The sequence below is a fragment of the Hoplias malabaricus genome, chromosome 1, assembly GCF_029633855.1.
Source record: "Hoplias malabaricus isolate fHopMal1 chromosome 1, fHopMal1.hap1, whole genome shotgun sequence".
In the NCBI taxonomy this organism is placed as follows: Eukaryota; Metazoa; Chordata; class Actinopteri; order Characiformes; family Erythrinidae; genus Hoplias; species Hoplias malabaricus.
Genome location: NC_089800.1, coordinates 72,155,555 through 72,172,188, shown reverse-complemented (window position 1 = coordinate 72,172,188; position 16,634 = coordinate 72,155,555). Strand labels below are relative to the sequence as shown.

Below are 16,634 nucleotides of genomic sequence, written 5' to 3'. Positions count from 1 at the left end.
ATGGGTAATGCTAATCTGAGGCTGTATGTAGGCTAAGCATGGCTTACCCAGGTCTCTACAGGCCACAGGAGCAAATGGGGTTAATGGGGTTTTTTCTGGGCTGGGGTAGTTTGTGATGGGGGTATAAAGGCCTTTCAGCCTAACGAGCTACCTGCTAACGAGCTAACAAGCTAACAGGCTAATCCTAGAGCAGGATTGGGGCTGGTCCTCCAGGCCTTATGCTCCTCTTCTCAACTTGCAAAGGCCTTTTATTTATTGTTTGTGACATGAAACAATTTCAGTAAAACATTTAATCAAAGAAATCTCCCACTACTTTTGATATTGGAAGAGACTGAGGTTTTTGTGCAGACATTTTCTATTTGCTAATGTGTTACAGGAAAGGGCTGAAAAACTTGGTAGATGAAAAAGAACTGGTTTTAGAGTTAAATTTATTCCATTAAATACTGCAGTTTGAATACATTTATTGTATATATTATTATTATTATTATTAATATCATTAAACTAGATATTTGGATTTGCTCTTTTGATGGAAGTCTTTGTAATGACCCATTTGTCTTGTCCTTTTAGAACACAGTGTATTATTTAAAATATATCAAGTTGTGATATGGTCTACTCCCCTTTATGCTTTTTACATTTTTACATTCTTTACATTTCATGTCAAAACTCTGTATTACCGGAATTTTGTGAAGCTGCTTTGTGACAACATCAGTTGTAAAAAGCTCCTTACAAATGAAAATGATTTGATTTCATTTGATTTGACTTTAACCTGCGCTGGGAGTAGCACCGAGGTCATAAACTGGTCCGAAGTGGCTCAGCCACAGAAACCCATCCTGCTACTTGAGGCAGTCTCTGAAAAAAACACAGTCTTTGTTTGATTCATCTTAGCAACTAGTGTGTCTGATAAACCTGCTCATTATATAGGGCTCCAGAGTGAATTCTTTGCAGGTGAACATTTAGAATAAAACCTAAAAATGTATTTACCAGTGCTCAGGACAATTTTACTCTATCACTGAGAGCAGATGACAATTCGAGTAACAACCAATACATTCAATTATTAATTAATTAATTAATTAATTAATTAATTAATTATTATTATTATTATTATATGTATTAATTAATAAATTTACAAATAAATGACAGAATATACTTCGCTTGTTTAGTGTCTGAAGTTTGTTTCCTTAGCAGCGAGGCTCACGTAACAAATGTAATGGAGGGTTATGGAAATACAATGTTGAAATCATCACAAACTCATCTGGGTGGTGTTCTTTAACCCCTTATTGACTTTATGTGGTTACTAACACATCAGCACTTTCTTATCTGGGTGGGGAACAGAACATTATTTATTTATTTATTTGCCTTACTGTTACTATCTTTCTGATTACTGGTGTGATTTGGTCAGCCATAGCTCTCATTTAAACAGGAAAGGGGGGGGGTCTCAAAAACAGAAAATAACAGAAGAGAGAAGGAAGAGAGAGAGTGACAGGATGAGAGAAAGAGTGAAAGAATGCATTAGGAATGATGCATGATTTATAATTTTAATTAAGCCTCCCACTCAAGTGAAACCTCCAAAGTGACAATTACTCTAAAACACCAAACAGTCGGCTGCTTCTTTTTCTCATGTTAATCAGCAGAGTGTGTGTGTGTGTGTGTGTGTGTGTGTGTGTGTGAGAGAGAGAGAGAGAGAGAGAGAGACTGCAACACTCTAAAATCACCATAAAGCAAAATAAAATAAAATGAAAATTAAGAAGCAAAAGATGTAATCACACCTTCCTCATTCACTTCAGATTTAACTCTTTAATCACTGACTTAAGAGAGAGGTACATTACTTTGCTAGGTTTATACTGCAAATCAGACCTACTTTTAGATTCCGAGATCTGATCTGTGTATTTTACATTGAAATACTCATGTTGTAATGCTGTAATCGAGGGCACTTTCTGCATTGATATTCCAGGACATTTCAGGAGCACAGGATCTGATTGTTATTTATTTCCCAGGGTTGATTTACAAAATGGTGTCTGCACAGTTTGTGCTGAAAGATGCGGCAGTGTTTTTACTGACTCTGGTAAATGAAGGCAAATCTCTCTTCTTTAGAACCAATTATCATAAACACTCTGATGAAACATTAATCACTCATTCACATCTCTTTGATACAGGTCTGTTTGTGTGTAAGTGAGTGTGTGTGACTTAGTGAGTGTGTGTGTGTGTGAGTGAGTGAATTAGTGAGTGTGTGTGAGTGAATAAGTGTGTGAGTAAATCTGAGTGTGTGTGTGTGTGTGTGTGTGTGTGTGTGTGTGTGTGAGAGAGAGAGAGAGAGAGTGTGGTAACCTGTGATGGACCGGGGCTCTGACTAGGGTGTTTTCCTGTCTTGTGTGCATTGATTTTAGGGAGGTTCTGACCGTGATCAGAATGAAGCAGTTACAGAATATGAATGAATGAATAAATAACATTTTCATTCACCCTCACTTTAAAGCTGAGTTATAAACCTCATATTATTATATTTTTAATGTCTGATCCAGAACCCCATTCTGTCTCCACTTTTACTCCCAGGATGGGGTTTCACCATTCTCCGTCTGTCTCTGTGTCTGAAGAAAGCTCTGAATAGTCAGAAAAGGTGATTTCTCCAACTTTTAATTCAATTGCTGGATGATTTCTCTTTGTGGATGTTACCCACCCCTTGCACCTGTAAAGAACATGGTTTAAGGCAGTTTTCAAATATCAGAGGAATTCCCCTTTAAATTTTACAGAGAGGAAAATGCTTCGTTTTTCAGAAAGTGCTCCATGATGATCATTTATTGTTTCATTTAACCACAGCTTTTTCATATGAAAATGTAAAACTGAACTCGACACAGACTGAGAGCTCGTTTGGCTCATTCAGAGAGTGATGAATATTCTAATGAGCTGTTATGGAATCAGATTTCCATTAATTCACACACTTACACATGTATATTAAAGTTCTGCTCACGCGTATGAAACGTAATCACTGTAGAGTGTGAGGGATTTTAGTGGATGTTCAACCTCAGTGTGGAAGACAGAGCGGAGAGGTTCAAATAAAAAGATAAAAATAGAAAGGCAGTGATTTGTAAATAATATTTGGTCTGAATTACACTGAAAACTATACAACAGCAAATTACGTTTGACTGAATTTATTTAGTTGTTTTTTTTAAATCATCAGTCATTTTAAATTTAATTAAAAAAAACTCTTGAGAGGAAAGTGTTTGTAATGTTTCAATTCTTTTTCTGCTGACAAGTTCCACAATTGCACCGCACTCTTACTCTGGGCGTATATATCCTCATTGCGAGCATTATCCTCCCATGCTGCCAATTTGGGCTGAGCCTGGCCAGGTTACATGGGCTGCCCAGCCATCAGGCACTTGCTGTCGGACACTACCCCCAGGCCTGGCTCCAATGGGTAGGTCCTGGTTACCCTCTCCTGGGCAGGGTACACTTAGTTCTAACAGTTGTACTCATAGGGATGCTTCTTGGATCTTGTTTGTCTGGATTTTCACTCCCGAACTCTTTGCCATGGGAGACCCTACTAGGAGCCAACGGCTCCCGACGACATAGCCCTGGAGGTCATGAGACCACACAAGCCCTTCCACCACAACAAGGCCCTGAAGCTGTCTTGGATGACACGCCTATAAAATATTGCATGGACCTCAGGAATGGTGCCCTTGGATTGGCAAACAGGGGTGATAGTTCCTATTTTTAAAAAAGGGGACCGGAGAAAGTGTGCCTCCCTGGGAACGTCTATGCCAAGGTGCTGGAAAGGAGAATTCGTCCAATAGTCTAACCTAGGATTTTGGAGGAACAATGCGGATTTCGTCCTGGCCGTGTAACTATGGACCAACTCCTTACTTTTTCACAGATGATTGAGGGGGCGTGGGAGTTTGCTACTCCACTCTACACATGCTTTGTGGATTTGGCGTATGACCGTGTTCCCCAAGAGATTCTGTGGGAGGTGCTTTGGGTGAATGGGGTACCAGGGTTGCTCCGGCATACAGTTCTTGTAATCTCAGAGTTTGAGTTGTCTTAGAGTGTGAGCTTGTTCAGTGTGGGCATTGGACTCCATCAGGGTTGTACCTTGTCTCCACTCCTGTTCCTGATATTCATGGACAGGGTGGCAAGGCGTAGCCTGGAACAGGAAGGCTTCTGTCAAGGGGCTGGGGAGGTGGAATCTCTGCTTTTTGCGGACAATGTTGTTCTTCTGGCTTCTTCGCTTGAAGGCCTCCAGTGTTCACTTGAGCAGTTTGCATCCGAATGTGAAGCGGTCAGTATGCAGATCAGCACCTCCAAGTCTGAGGCCATGGTTATCTCCTGGAAACAGATGGCATGCTCCCTTCAGGTAGGAGGTGAGAACCTACCCCAAATGAAGGAGATTAAGTATCTCAGGTTCTCAGGAAGAGGGATAGCGAGTTTGACCGTAGGTTAGGTTCAGCGTCTGCAGTAATGCAGTCATAAAGCTCTCAATTTACCAGTCAGTCTATGTACCCACTCTCACCTATGGTCATGAGCTCTGGGTAATGTCGAAAGTACGAGATCATGGATACAAGCAGCCGAAATGAGTTTTCTCAGATGGGTTGCTGGGTGTATTCTCCATGATCGAGTGAAGAGCTCAGTGACTAGGGAGGAGCTTGGAGTAGTGTCTCTGCTCCTTCGTGTTAAGGGGAGTCAGTTGAGGTGGTTCGAGCATCTGATGAGGATGCGTCCTGGACGCCTGACACGTTGGAGAGATTATATATCTTGTCTGGCCTGGGAATGCCTGGGTATCCCTCAGGTGGAGCTGGTGGATGTTGCAGGGACAGGGACAGAGATCTGGGCTTCTTTGCTTGCCCTCTTGCCACGGTGACCCTGAAATGGACAAGCGGAAAATGATGATCATGGAGTTTCTTGTCCAAACTTGTCCAAAGGCATCATGCAGGTCCCATTGTGTTCAGCTGAACAGATACTTTGTCAAGTTTAGAGTGTCTGCACTGAAAGACAAGCCAAAGTAAATTTAGAAATCACAGCGTTGTTTTTAATTTGAATTCTCCATAAGGTCCCAGCCTTTAAGAGTCTGGGGCTGAAACAGATTCTCATCAAAAATGTGTTTAAATACACTACACTCTGTACACAGATGTTTTTAGATGATGTCTACCCAGTTTCTCAGAGTGTTTCCCTATGAGCTGCAGTAACAGCCTCTTTTCTGACCAAACACTAGACCATAGCAGTGGGTATTTGATTGCACTCAGCCATGGTTCTAGATCATAACAGCACATCATCTCATTCCAGCAGCATAAGGTCCACCAGTCATTTTAAAGAGTTTATATTTGTTTTCTTAATTTTATTTGGTCACAAATAGGTTTTTAAAGTGTGTAATTTAGAACATTACAGAACATTCTCTGCACGTTTGTCATTGTACGGTGACTGTGTGCCGTATTAAAAATCACATTCTCACTTTATTTAACAGAAAATAACCTAAAAATGAAGCAGTGTGAAAAGTGAAGAGTTTATTGGGCACTGCGTTCATTATGATATCCATCAGAAAAAAAGCTGCAGAAGACTGTGATAGATTTGTTCTGTTCTTGGGGTAAATATTGTGTCCAAAGTACGTTTTAGATGATTTTGGGAAATAGAACATACCTATTGCTCAGGCCACTTTTTTTGGAACAATTTTCCACAGTGTGTTGAACTCAATGTGAGTTATAATGTGTAGAACTGTGTTGCATCTATGTGTAAAAATGTAGCCAATGACCAAATAATAATAAGTAATCAATAATAACAGGATGATGGGAATATTTCCCCTCTGTGTTTATAAATTAATGTGCATTCTTCGTGTGGCTATTGATTTTAATTTAGTTTCCATTCAAACAAAAGCATAACCTCTGCTTCATTGATATTCATGATGTAGTGTCTGACATGAATATTCATACATCTCGCTGTGGCCCCGCCCCCATGTGGACTCACGGGAGCCAGGTTTGTTGATGTTCGTAGCGTCTGGCAAAAGCTCCGGGGCTCAGTCTTGGAGTCTAAGTAAGTTTTATGATTTTATATTTAATATTTACACAAACACACAGAGAATATATTATTTCAGTGATAAAAATGTGACCAGATTTTTAATAGATAATTATATAAACATAACCTTGATTCTTAGTTTCTATTAAAGATAAAATTCCACCATGTATTTTCTTCCTTTGACCCTCTGGTGTGTTTAGGGCAGAGCATTGCATTGTGGGAGATTTGTTAGTGGGACCATCTGTGCATTTTGCGCTTGAAAGCTCCACCCACGCGGTATGGTCTGTCTCCATCTGTCTGCGCAGCTCGGACACCTCCGGCCCCTTCAGGGTCCAGAGAGATCAGGGCAGAACCTGCTGTTCAGGTTCTGGCTTTTTTCTTTTTGAGTCAGATTCTGCAGGTTTAAAATTAGCTGTGGTTCTAGAGTCTGGAACTTCAACCAGTTCAAGGCTCAAAGTCACTGGTGTAAATTTATTAACAGGAATGTAATAATAGTTAATTACTTAATTATACTTAATACAGATTACATTGTAAGGCACACTATCATCTGTCAACATGAACTGAAGTACAGTTTAAAAGTGAATTCCACACATATTTCAAACAGTGCATAATCACTTTATAATAATAGCCGTGGCCTAATGGTTAGAGACCTTGCTTGGTACCGGAAGGTTCAATTCCCACGACCGGCAGGAACATCCACAGCTGTCCATAAATGAGGCCCAGTGGTGGGCATTATGGTTAAAATACCATGATACTTAAAAACATTTTCTCCACATGCATTGACACAAATCACTAGCACTAATCTCACATTAAAAAACAATCATAAATCATAAAAACACCTTTCACACACTCACGCACTGAATCCAAATAAATGGGACATTTTGCTTTGCTTGTAATAAAGCATACAGCATTCTTTCAGCACGGACTGTCTTCACGATATGACACAGAAACACAACATCACGATAACGATAAAACCTCCTGATGCGGCCCAGTCCCTATTAATGTCCACTGCTGTCCTGTAAAATCAGGCCCACGACTGTGGCGGGTTCCTCCAGACGTCCTCGCCTCCGTCAGCCATATCTCCAAGGGTGGGGGTGGGGGTTGATTCTCTCCATGGCAACCGGAAACGGTTGCCTGGATACTGGTGTGAACTGAACATGTGTTAGGGGCGCTGTTCTGTCGTTTCTCTTTCAGGGCGATGGGCCCTGGGCTCCTTTTTTAAGACCCTTTAAGGTCACTGGCTCCTTTCTGTTGTGGATCAGAAAAAAACATCCACTTTCACTTCCTTAGCTCCCCACAATTTAGCAGAAATCGCCAGAAAAACCTTGGGATGTCCCTCTGCACTCTTGCCTTGTGTTATTTGGGTGTTAGCTGTAGCTGAAGTGTGTTTAAAGCCACAGTTCAACCACAAGCTCCAGTTCTCTTCCTGTGTAACCTAAATATTAGCCGAGAACTAGACCTCTTTACTTTAGCGAGGGAGCTACAGAACGTACTACGCTAATGTAGTAAACAAGCAATGAAGGCTTTTATAAACTCCAGTTAACATGATGCTAACCATGTGTCCAATCTTCTCACACCTCAAAAAATCTGTAACAGATTTAAATATTTGGTTTTTGTATTAGACATTAATAATTTTAGCACATGGTCAGCAATGAAGTAATATCACCCTGGAGGCTGAGTTTACCCCACTCTGTGTTTGAACCGTGTTAAAAGTTAAATTTGAATTTCGTATCAGATTTTGAAACAAAGCTAATGTAGCTATAGGCATCGCTTGCTAACTGTCATTATAAAGCACAAAGAAAACTCCAGACACAGAGCCTTTCTGCACTGAATACCCTCAGTGTCCTTTTTACTGACTCTATATTATTTTAAAGCACTGTTTATTTGGGTGAGCTTTTGCATAATTTGACATTGACGCAGATGAGTTAGCCCTTCTGCTCCTGCCTTAGATATGTTGGCCTGTTTCAGCCCCCAGTGTCCATCCCACCGCTGGTTTAATCAAACCCGGCAAGAAGTGGTAGTCAGCTTCATTAATGTTAACATTACGGAAGGTTCCAGCATGCTGTGGGACACTCGGTGGGATCTGGATGTGTGCTGAATGTGGCCAAAAGTTCCACCTGTGAAACGGACCATTCCAGCCAATCAGAATGGCACCATATGCCCACGGTACAGCACCAGCGCTGCGCTGGCATAGGTCCATCTCTGATCAGCAATGTGCCGTACATGCAAAAGCAAGATGACAGAAGCTGAGGCTACAAAGACGTCAGCTCTGTGCTGGTCCAGGAGTGCGTTGCATTGTCCTGGAGGAGATCAGCGCGAGTCCGTGTGTGTGTTTGTCCCAGTGGGGTGAGAAATGGGAGCCCAGTGCGGTCCACCACTGTCAAAGTCTGTCCATCGTCCAGTAAAAACATGCTAAATGCTCTAAAATCCCTGTTAGTTTCCTCTGCCCACTGGTTTTTGTCCAGCATATTGTCCATTATTTTTTGTCTCAAGCGTTTTGAAGATCCAGGGTAGTTTCTGTTACAGAGCGCCTAAGTTTTGTCTGAAGAAAAGGAAAAAATTCCCTCTTTCAAATGCTACCTTCCCCTCCTACCTCACTGTTTTGTCGAGTCTCTCTCTCTCTCTCTCTCTCTCTCTCTCTGGTTGTAGTTGGTGGGTTTGGCACTGGTTTCCCACTGCCAGGAAAAGGAAGCAGACTGGCATCGCCTGGACAGTTGCCAGACCTCAGTGGGAGAAAAGCAACCCGCTGCGAACCGTGTTTGTTGAAAGAACATGAGAGAAATGCATTGTGGGAACCCGAAGAGGAGGTTTAGGCTGAATCCCATTTCAGATTTTCCCCCTCCCCCTTGTTTCAGAGTGTCCTCTCACCCCTTGGAGCTGAGTTACAGGACGTAGTGTTTAAAACTGCCCCCTACAAAATGGGATGACCCTTCAAGTCCCTGATACATAATCAGAACACAATTAAAACAGCATGGTACTTCATTTCCAGGTGACTAGTGCAGCTCTGTAGCAGCTCGGCACCAGTCTGCAGTGATATCAGAGGAAAAGCAAAACTGAGACGAAGTTGAGAAATATAAAATCCAAGTCATGACCTGAGAAAACACACACTATGGAGTCTCTGAATACCTGCAGCACAAATGTCCGGTGGCACATGACTGCCAGAGGAATTCTGGGAAGTGGAGTCCACACTGCTATGAAGATGGGCCTGGTACCGTCTCGGGGGTCTTTTTTGGATAAAAGCGTCTGCCAAATGCATAAATGTAAATGTAAACACTAACATTATTTGAATGGGTTTCTGTGAGAAGGCCCTGACCTCTCTGGACCACATTGTGGTCAGTGCACAACGTTACATCTGTGCCTCAGTATCTCTTTTTTCTCAGCAATACTCTTGTTCCTCTCAGTTTTTACATGGAACACAATAATAGTGGAACATTTGGTGGTTAATCTGCTTTAAACAAAAAATTAAATCTGCAGCTTGTGTGAGACAAAAAGTACATCATTTAATCGATGAGACACATACACACACACCTATTAACTTCAGAATATGCCTTATAGGACTTTGCTATAGCACTATGGGGAGTGTGTGTTTGTGCTGTGCTGTTGTGTGCGTGACTGTGTGTGCTGGGTAACACTTACTGTAGGTCAGTCTATAGGTCAGGGTCCCATGTTTCTGAACTGAAGATTAGATACTTGATTACTGTCCTCTGTATGCTCTCAGTGTGTGTGTGTGTGTGTGTGCAGCTCTAGTCTCTAAATCACTTCAGTGTCCGTCTCTCTAATCCGCTCCACATCTGTGCACTTATCTCCCTGTTTTTTTCTCTAATGCCCACCGGGTACAGCGGGCACCATGAACTAATGTTTCTTTCCTTCATTCAGCCCTGGCATGAATGATTTATTTCTGAATTTTATTTCTGTCTGTATCTCTGCGATGGCTCTGACTCTGGGCAGCAATAGGAATCGTTCTAAAACCGAATCAAACTGCTGTTCTGTAAAAGTTGTAGGTTAGGGCGACACAGGGCTCTGGGGGTGTGAGTTTGAGTCCCGTCTCAGGTCACTGTCTGTGAGGAGTATGGTGTGTGCCCAGCTGACATTAAACCTCTGTACTTTACTGTAACGGGGGCTGAGACTCTCTCCAGTCCAGGAATCTCTCTCTCTCTCTCTCTCTCTGTGTGTGTGTGTGTGTGTGTGTGTGTGTGTGTGTGTAATAATCTGTGAAGTGTCTCTGCACTGATCCTGATTTACTGTGGCAGACTGGATAAATCTGCACTAATCCACCAGCACTACCTTACACACACACACACACACACACACACACACGTGTCCCATCATTAACTTCTACAGACACAAAGACTCTGATATGTAATAAAATCATACACGACAAACAGACAAAGCTGTCAAAGCATCATTACTGCAGTCATAGACAATTAATAATAATAATAATAATAATAAACTTTATTTATGTAGCCCCTTGCATTTATCATTACTGCCACACAAAGTGCTTTACATCACAGTTAAAAATCCAACACAATGAATTACAGAAAAATGTTATTTTAATTTAAAATGCAGAGAATCATATTGAAATGATGCCAATCCTTAAACACAACAACAACAAAGAAGCAGATACTAGTAAAGCCAGCAAACAAAAATTTAACCCTGGGAATAAATACACTGCTCAAAAAAATAAAGTGAACCCGTAAACAACACAATGCAACTCCAAGTCAATCACACTTCTGTGAAATCAGCTTGTCCAGTTCAGAAGCAACACTGATTGTGAATCAATTTCACCTGCTGTTGTGCAAATGAAACAGACAACAGGTAGAAATTAGCAAGACAACCCCTATAAAGGAGTGGTTCTGCAGGTTGTGACCACAGTCCATTTTTCTGTTCTCATCTTTTCTGGCTGATGTTTTACTCACTTTTGCATTTTGTCAGTGCTCTCACCCCTAGAGGTCGCATGAGGCGGTGTCTACAACCCACAGAAGTTGCTCAGGTAGTGCAGCTCATCCAGGATGGCACATCAATGCAAGCTGTGGCAAGAAGGTTTGCTGTGTGTCAGCACAGTGTCCAGAGCATGCAGGAGATACCAGGCGACAGGCCAGTACACCAGGAGACGTGGAGGGGGCCGTAGGAGGGCAACAACCGAGCAGCAGGACAGCTACCTCCTTCTTTGTGCAAGGATGAACAGGAGGAGTAGTGCCAGAGCCCTGCAAAATGACCTCGAGCAGGCCACTAATATCCATGTTTCTGCGCAAACGGTCAGAAACAGACTCCATGAGGGAGTTATGAGGGCCCGACGTCCACAAGTGGGGCTTGTGCTTACAGCCTAACACTATGCAGGGCAATTGCCATTTGCCAGAGAACACCAAGATTGGCAGATTCACCATTGGCGTCCTGTGCTTCTCATGATGACACTGATTACACTGTTCACACTGTGCATGCAGCAACCGTGGAGAATGTTGCTGCATGATGAAAGCATTGATGCAATGGACTGGCCTGCCCGTTCCCCAGACCTGAATCCAATTGAGCACATCTGGGACATCATGTCTCGTTCCATCCACCAACACCACGTGCCACCACAGACTGTCCAGGACATCCCTCAGGAGAACATCCGCTGCCTCATCAGGAGCATGCCCAGGTGTTGTAGGGAGGTCATACAGGTATGTGGGGGCCACACACACTACTGAGCCTCATTTTGACTTGTCTTGAGGAATTTCCACTGAAGTTGGATCAGACTGTAATTTGATAGTGTCGCAGTCACACAGCTCCAGGGGCCTGGAGGTTGTGGGTTCGATTCCCGCTCCGGGTGACTGTCTGTGAGGAGTTGGTGTGTTCTCCCTGTGTCTGTGTGGGTTTCCTCCAGATGCTCCGGTTTCCTCCCATGGTCCAAAAACACACGTTGGTAGGTGGATTGGCGACTCAAAAGTGTCCGAGTGTGTGAGTGAATGTGTGTGTCTGTGTTGCCCTGTGAAGAACTGGCGCCCCCTCCAGGGTGTATTCCCGCCTTGCGCCCAATGATTCCAGGTAGGCTCTGGACCCACTGTGACCCTGAACTGGATAAGGGTTACAGATAATGAATGAATGAATGAAATTCCACTATGTAATGAATAAAGATTTTCAACTGGAATATTTCATTCATTGAGATCTAGTTATTTTAGTGTCCCCCTTTTTTTGAGCAGTGTACATTATTGATTTAGCTCTTTATTCACTTTAAATTAAAATAGCAGTAATACAGCTATGTCTTTATTTAAATAATAACAGCATCTCTAGATGTTTATAGAAGTCTGTGATGCCCTCTGAAGGAAACATAGCACAGTAAACTCTGCCCCTGGATGAAGATAAATGTTTTAATCACTTGACTTCTAATAAATTTTATGTTTTCTGCTGGATCTGGTGGTTTCTCTGTGTCTGTAGAAAGTGTTCTTTCTTTCTTTCTCTCTCTCTTTGAGTGAGAGTTTCTGGAATGTTCCTTGGAGTGTTGAAGTGATTTCCCCTCAGGTATGGAGGGGATTCACACTGAAACCCACACACTAAGAAGTGTGTTCAGGTAAGATCACACGTACGTGCACACACACACACACAAACACACTCATCTCTCAGAGTCTGATATTGGGCTCTCTCTCTCTCTCATTTTTTTTCTTTCATCCTCTGCAGTGAACACCCCCATGACCTAGTTGTGGGAAGGCACAACTGCAGAGAGAGAGAGTTTGTGTGTGTGTGCTGAGGGTCTTAGGACCCTGGGGGCTCTGAGATTGATTCCTGGTGATGCCACGGTCCTCTCTCCGATGTCAGAGGTGGAGTGTGTCCCCTCACTGTCTGTGTCTGGTGGCCCTGCCTCTTCCCCCTCAGCACAACAATTCCCAGATGTGCTTCGGCTGTTGTAACAGAAAAAGCAGATAGTGTTCTCCTCCAAGTGTGTTGAGCTCCAGTTTTCAAAAAGAGTTGGAGCTATGTGTCTTGGAGAAAATCTGTTCTAGCTTTCACCTTCCCAAATATGAGTTTACCATGAGGTGTGTGTGGGTGTGGGTGGGTGTATGTGTTGTAGTAATGCAGATCCCTTCAGGATAATTAAGCTCATAGCTCCACTGCTAAAGCTACAGGCAAAGACTTTATTTAGGATTTCACTGAACTGATTTTTAAAGGCAACGTAGACTACTATCCACAGCAAACTCCCCCTCACGTTTGTGTTCCTCATCTTTTAAGGTGGAGCGGTGTGTGAGTAAGAAACGACTGTATATTGTTGCTGTCTGAAGTGTAAATTGTTTGTAAGTTTTTATTCACTGTTTGAATTCCCACAGAAACTCATTTGTAATTTGTAACTGTTTGTGTGTGTGTGTGTGTGTGTGTGTGTGTGTGTGTGTGTGCAGGTTCGACAGAGCATACAGAGGTGGTGAGAGTAGTTTACTCTAGTAAAGGTTTGAACATGTGGAACTGAACATTCAGTGGAAGTCAATGTAAAAAGATTTAATTCAGAATAATTTTGGAGCATAATTGCTGGAGCCTTTTTGGAGGACTACCCCCTCAGGTCCGGGGAAATTTTTTGGGGGGCGTAGAGTGTTGGTGCTGTTAGCCTCAAGCCTCAGGGCAAAAGAGGTGAGGCTAACAGGGGCGTATTTCGTGAAGATCCTTGTTCAGGTAACATCTTGGATTTCCTCATGAATGTGCCTGTTGGACCTCTCAAACCCTCAACAGCTCCCGCACCTGCTCCTCGAGCAGCCCAAGTCCCTGCCTCCGTGGACGTCGTTGCAGGGCCCCCTGCCTCCGTGGACTTAGCATGGCTTACTGCCCTTCAAAGGCATTAATCCGTCAAACCCATTAACCCTTCAAAGGCTACTCCTTGCTCCTGTCCCTAAGATGGCGGTGAACCACTCCGCTTCTGTCCCTGTGATGGCGGCGAAACCTGCTGCTCCTGTTCCCGTGATGGCGGCCTCCTCAGCCGTTCCTGTGATGGCGGCCTCCTCAGCCGTTCCTGTGATGGCGGCTTCCTCAGCCGTTCCTGTGATGGCGGCTTCCTCAGCCGTTCCTGTGATGGCGGCTTCCTCAGCCGTTCCTGTGATGGCGGCTTCCTCAACCGTTCCTGTGATGGCGGCTTCCTCAGCCGTTCCCGTGATGGCGGCATCCTCAGCCATTCCTGTGATGGCGGCTTCCTCAGCCACTCCTGTTCCTGTGATGGCAGCTTCCTCAGCTTCTCTTGTTCCTGTGATGGCAGATTCCTCAGCTTCTCTTGTTCATGTGATGGCAGCTTCCTCAGCTTCTCCTGTTCCTGTGAGGGCAGCAAATCCCGCCATTCCTGTGATGGAGACGAACCCCACAGTTCCTGTGATGGCTGCTTCCTCCGCCACTCCTGTTCCAGTGAAGGCAGCCAACCAGGACGCTCCTGTTCCCGTGACTGTGGCTTCAGCCGCTTCTGTTCCTGTGACTGTGGCTTCCACTGCTTCTGTTCCTGTGACTGTGGCTTCCGCCGCTTCTGTTCCTGTGGCTTTGGCCGCTTCGGCTCCCATGACTGGGGCCCCGGCCGCATCTCTTCATGTCCCTAGTCTGTTTAGCTTTCTCTGTCTGTTTAGTTATCACTTGTTTGGTGACTCAAAAGTGTCTGTAGGTGTGAGTGAATGTGTGCATGTGTGTCACCCTGCGAAGGACTGCTGCTACCTTCAGGGTGTGTTACGCCTTGCAACCAGTGATTCCGGGTAAGCTCCAGACCCACCGTGACCCTGAACTGAATAAGTGGTTTCAGGTAATGAATGAATTAATTAATTAATATTTAATTTAAACAGAGAGGAGTTCGTGGCAAAACAGAGCTGTGTCTGTGCAGAGTGTGTAACTCTACAGCGTTCCAGACAACAGGGTTTGATTCCCAGCTCAGGACAAATAATCCATGCTACACATGTGTAAGTGGAAATATCTGGTTTTTGGTGAATAACTCATAATAAAATACAAGCTAATTAAGAAAATATGAAGCATGGGCCCTTTAATGTCAGATTAAACGGAATAAAGGGACACAGGTGTAAAATCAGGTCTGAGGAAGAGGAGCATGTGACTAAAACACAGATATTCCAGGCGTGTGTGTGTGTGTGTGTGTGTGTGTGTGCCCATGTTGCGTGACAGCAGTGTTGGTGTGTGTTTTTGTGCTGCATCCTGATTGGTCAATGTTAGTGCAGGGAGGCGGAAACGTCTCTGTAGGCTGTTCTTCCATGCATGCATAACACACACACACACACACACATACACACACACTCAGAGTGTTCCTGTTGCGTTACGGGACCTGGGTCCGCCGCTGTCTCACAGTTCAAAGGGTTCTGCTTTCAACAGCGTGATCTGCAAACCGACCAATCACCGCCCAGATAGCAACGTTTCCAGCCAATCAGGTGACCCCAGCACACCCTGCTTCATAACCCCAATCTCATACCCAGCAACAATTACACTCTAGGCCACAGCACACATACATGCACACATACACACACACACATACACATACATATATACACACACAGACACAGACATTTGGGCGATACGGTGATCACGTTCACCTCTCAGCACTGGGATCTTGGGTTCAAGTCCCATCTGGGTGGAGTTTCCATGTTCTCCCTGTGTCTGCGTGGGTTTCCTCCGGGGTCTCTGGTTTCCTCCCACAGTCCAAAAACATGGAGGTTAGGTGAATTTGACTTCTCTAACTGTCCTGGTGTGTGAGTGAATGAATGTTTATGTGAGTGAATGTGTGTGTGCCTTGTTTTGTATTGGTGCTCTATCCTAGGTAAAACCCTAGTGCCCGATGCAGTCCTCCAGGTGGATGGTCGTTCCTGGTCAGGAGTACTGGTCAAGCTGGTTGAGCTGCCACGTCTCGCCAGTGTGTATGGGGATTGAATGTTGTGTTGATTGTAATGCATCCTTGGGTTTCTAGAAAAGCACTATATAAGTGTAACATTAAATGAATAAAAATTCACATACACATTCACAGACATACACTCACACAAAGTTTATAGAAATGTGAACATAATCATTTCACAAATAAAAAATATATTTTATTTATTTGTCAGGGAAAGTTAAACACAAAGCAAAACTAAAATATATGATTTTATTAAAATATTTTAATTGTCATGGTTTTATTTTACTTGTGTATGTGTGTGAGTGTTTCTGTGAGTGTGTGTGTTTATGAGTATGTGTGTGTGAGAAAGAGTGTGTGTGTGTGTGTGTGTAATATAAAAGATATAAAAGAAAAACCTATTTCTAAAATAAAAGCCATACGGTCCCCATAATAAGCTAAAAACAAGTATACACACTCTCTGCCTGTCAGTGAGGTACTGAAGTATGTGCAGTGCCATCAGCACTTTAGTCCATTTCTTGAAGTGTGTGTGTGTGTGTTATGTAACAGTAATATAAATAGACTGTGCTCTGCAGCGCTCCCGCTTAGCTTGCTGCTCTCGCACGCACACTGCATCACTGCACCCGCAGGACACACACACTCACACACACACACCATTCAGTGTTTCTTCTAAAATGAAGCGTATTAATGGAACGTGTCCCTCTTCAGTAACAGCATCTACACTCCACAGTTTCATTTCTCTACTACTCTGTACCGGGGATGTGTGTGCGTTTTTGTGTGAAATTATTCAGTCTGTAAAACCTGGTCCTCATAAATATTAACACAT

The 16,634-nt window shown here is 43.5% G+C and overlaps 1 protein-coding gene across 1 annotated transcript; it reads left to right on the top strand.

Moving 5' to 3' along the window:
• The first annotated feature begins 13,842 nt into the window (after positions 1-13,842).
• On the top strand, positions 13,843-15,849 carry LOC136675920 (antifreeze protein Maxi-like). Its single transcript, XM_066652770.1, has 2 exons — positions 13,843-14,524; positions 15,740-15,849. The coding sequence occupies exons 1-2, from the start codon at positions 13,843-13,845 to the stop codon at positions 15,847-15,849; spliced, it is 792 nt and encodes a 263-aa protein (XP_066508867.1).
• The last annotated feature ends 785 nt before the right edge of the window (positions 15,850-16,634 follow it).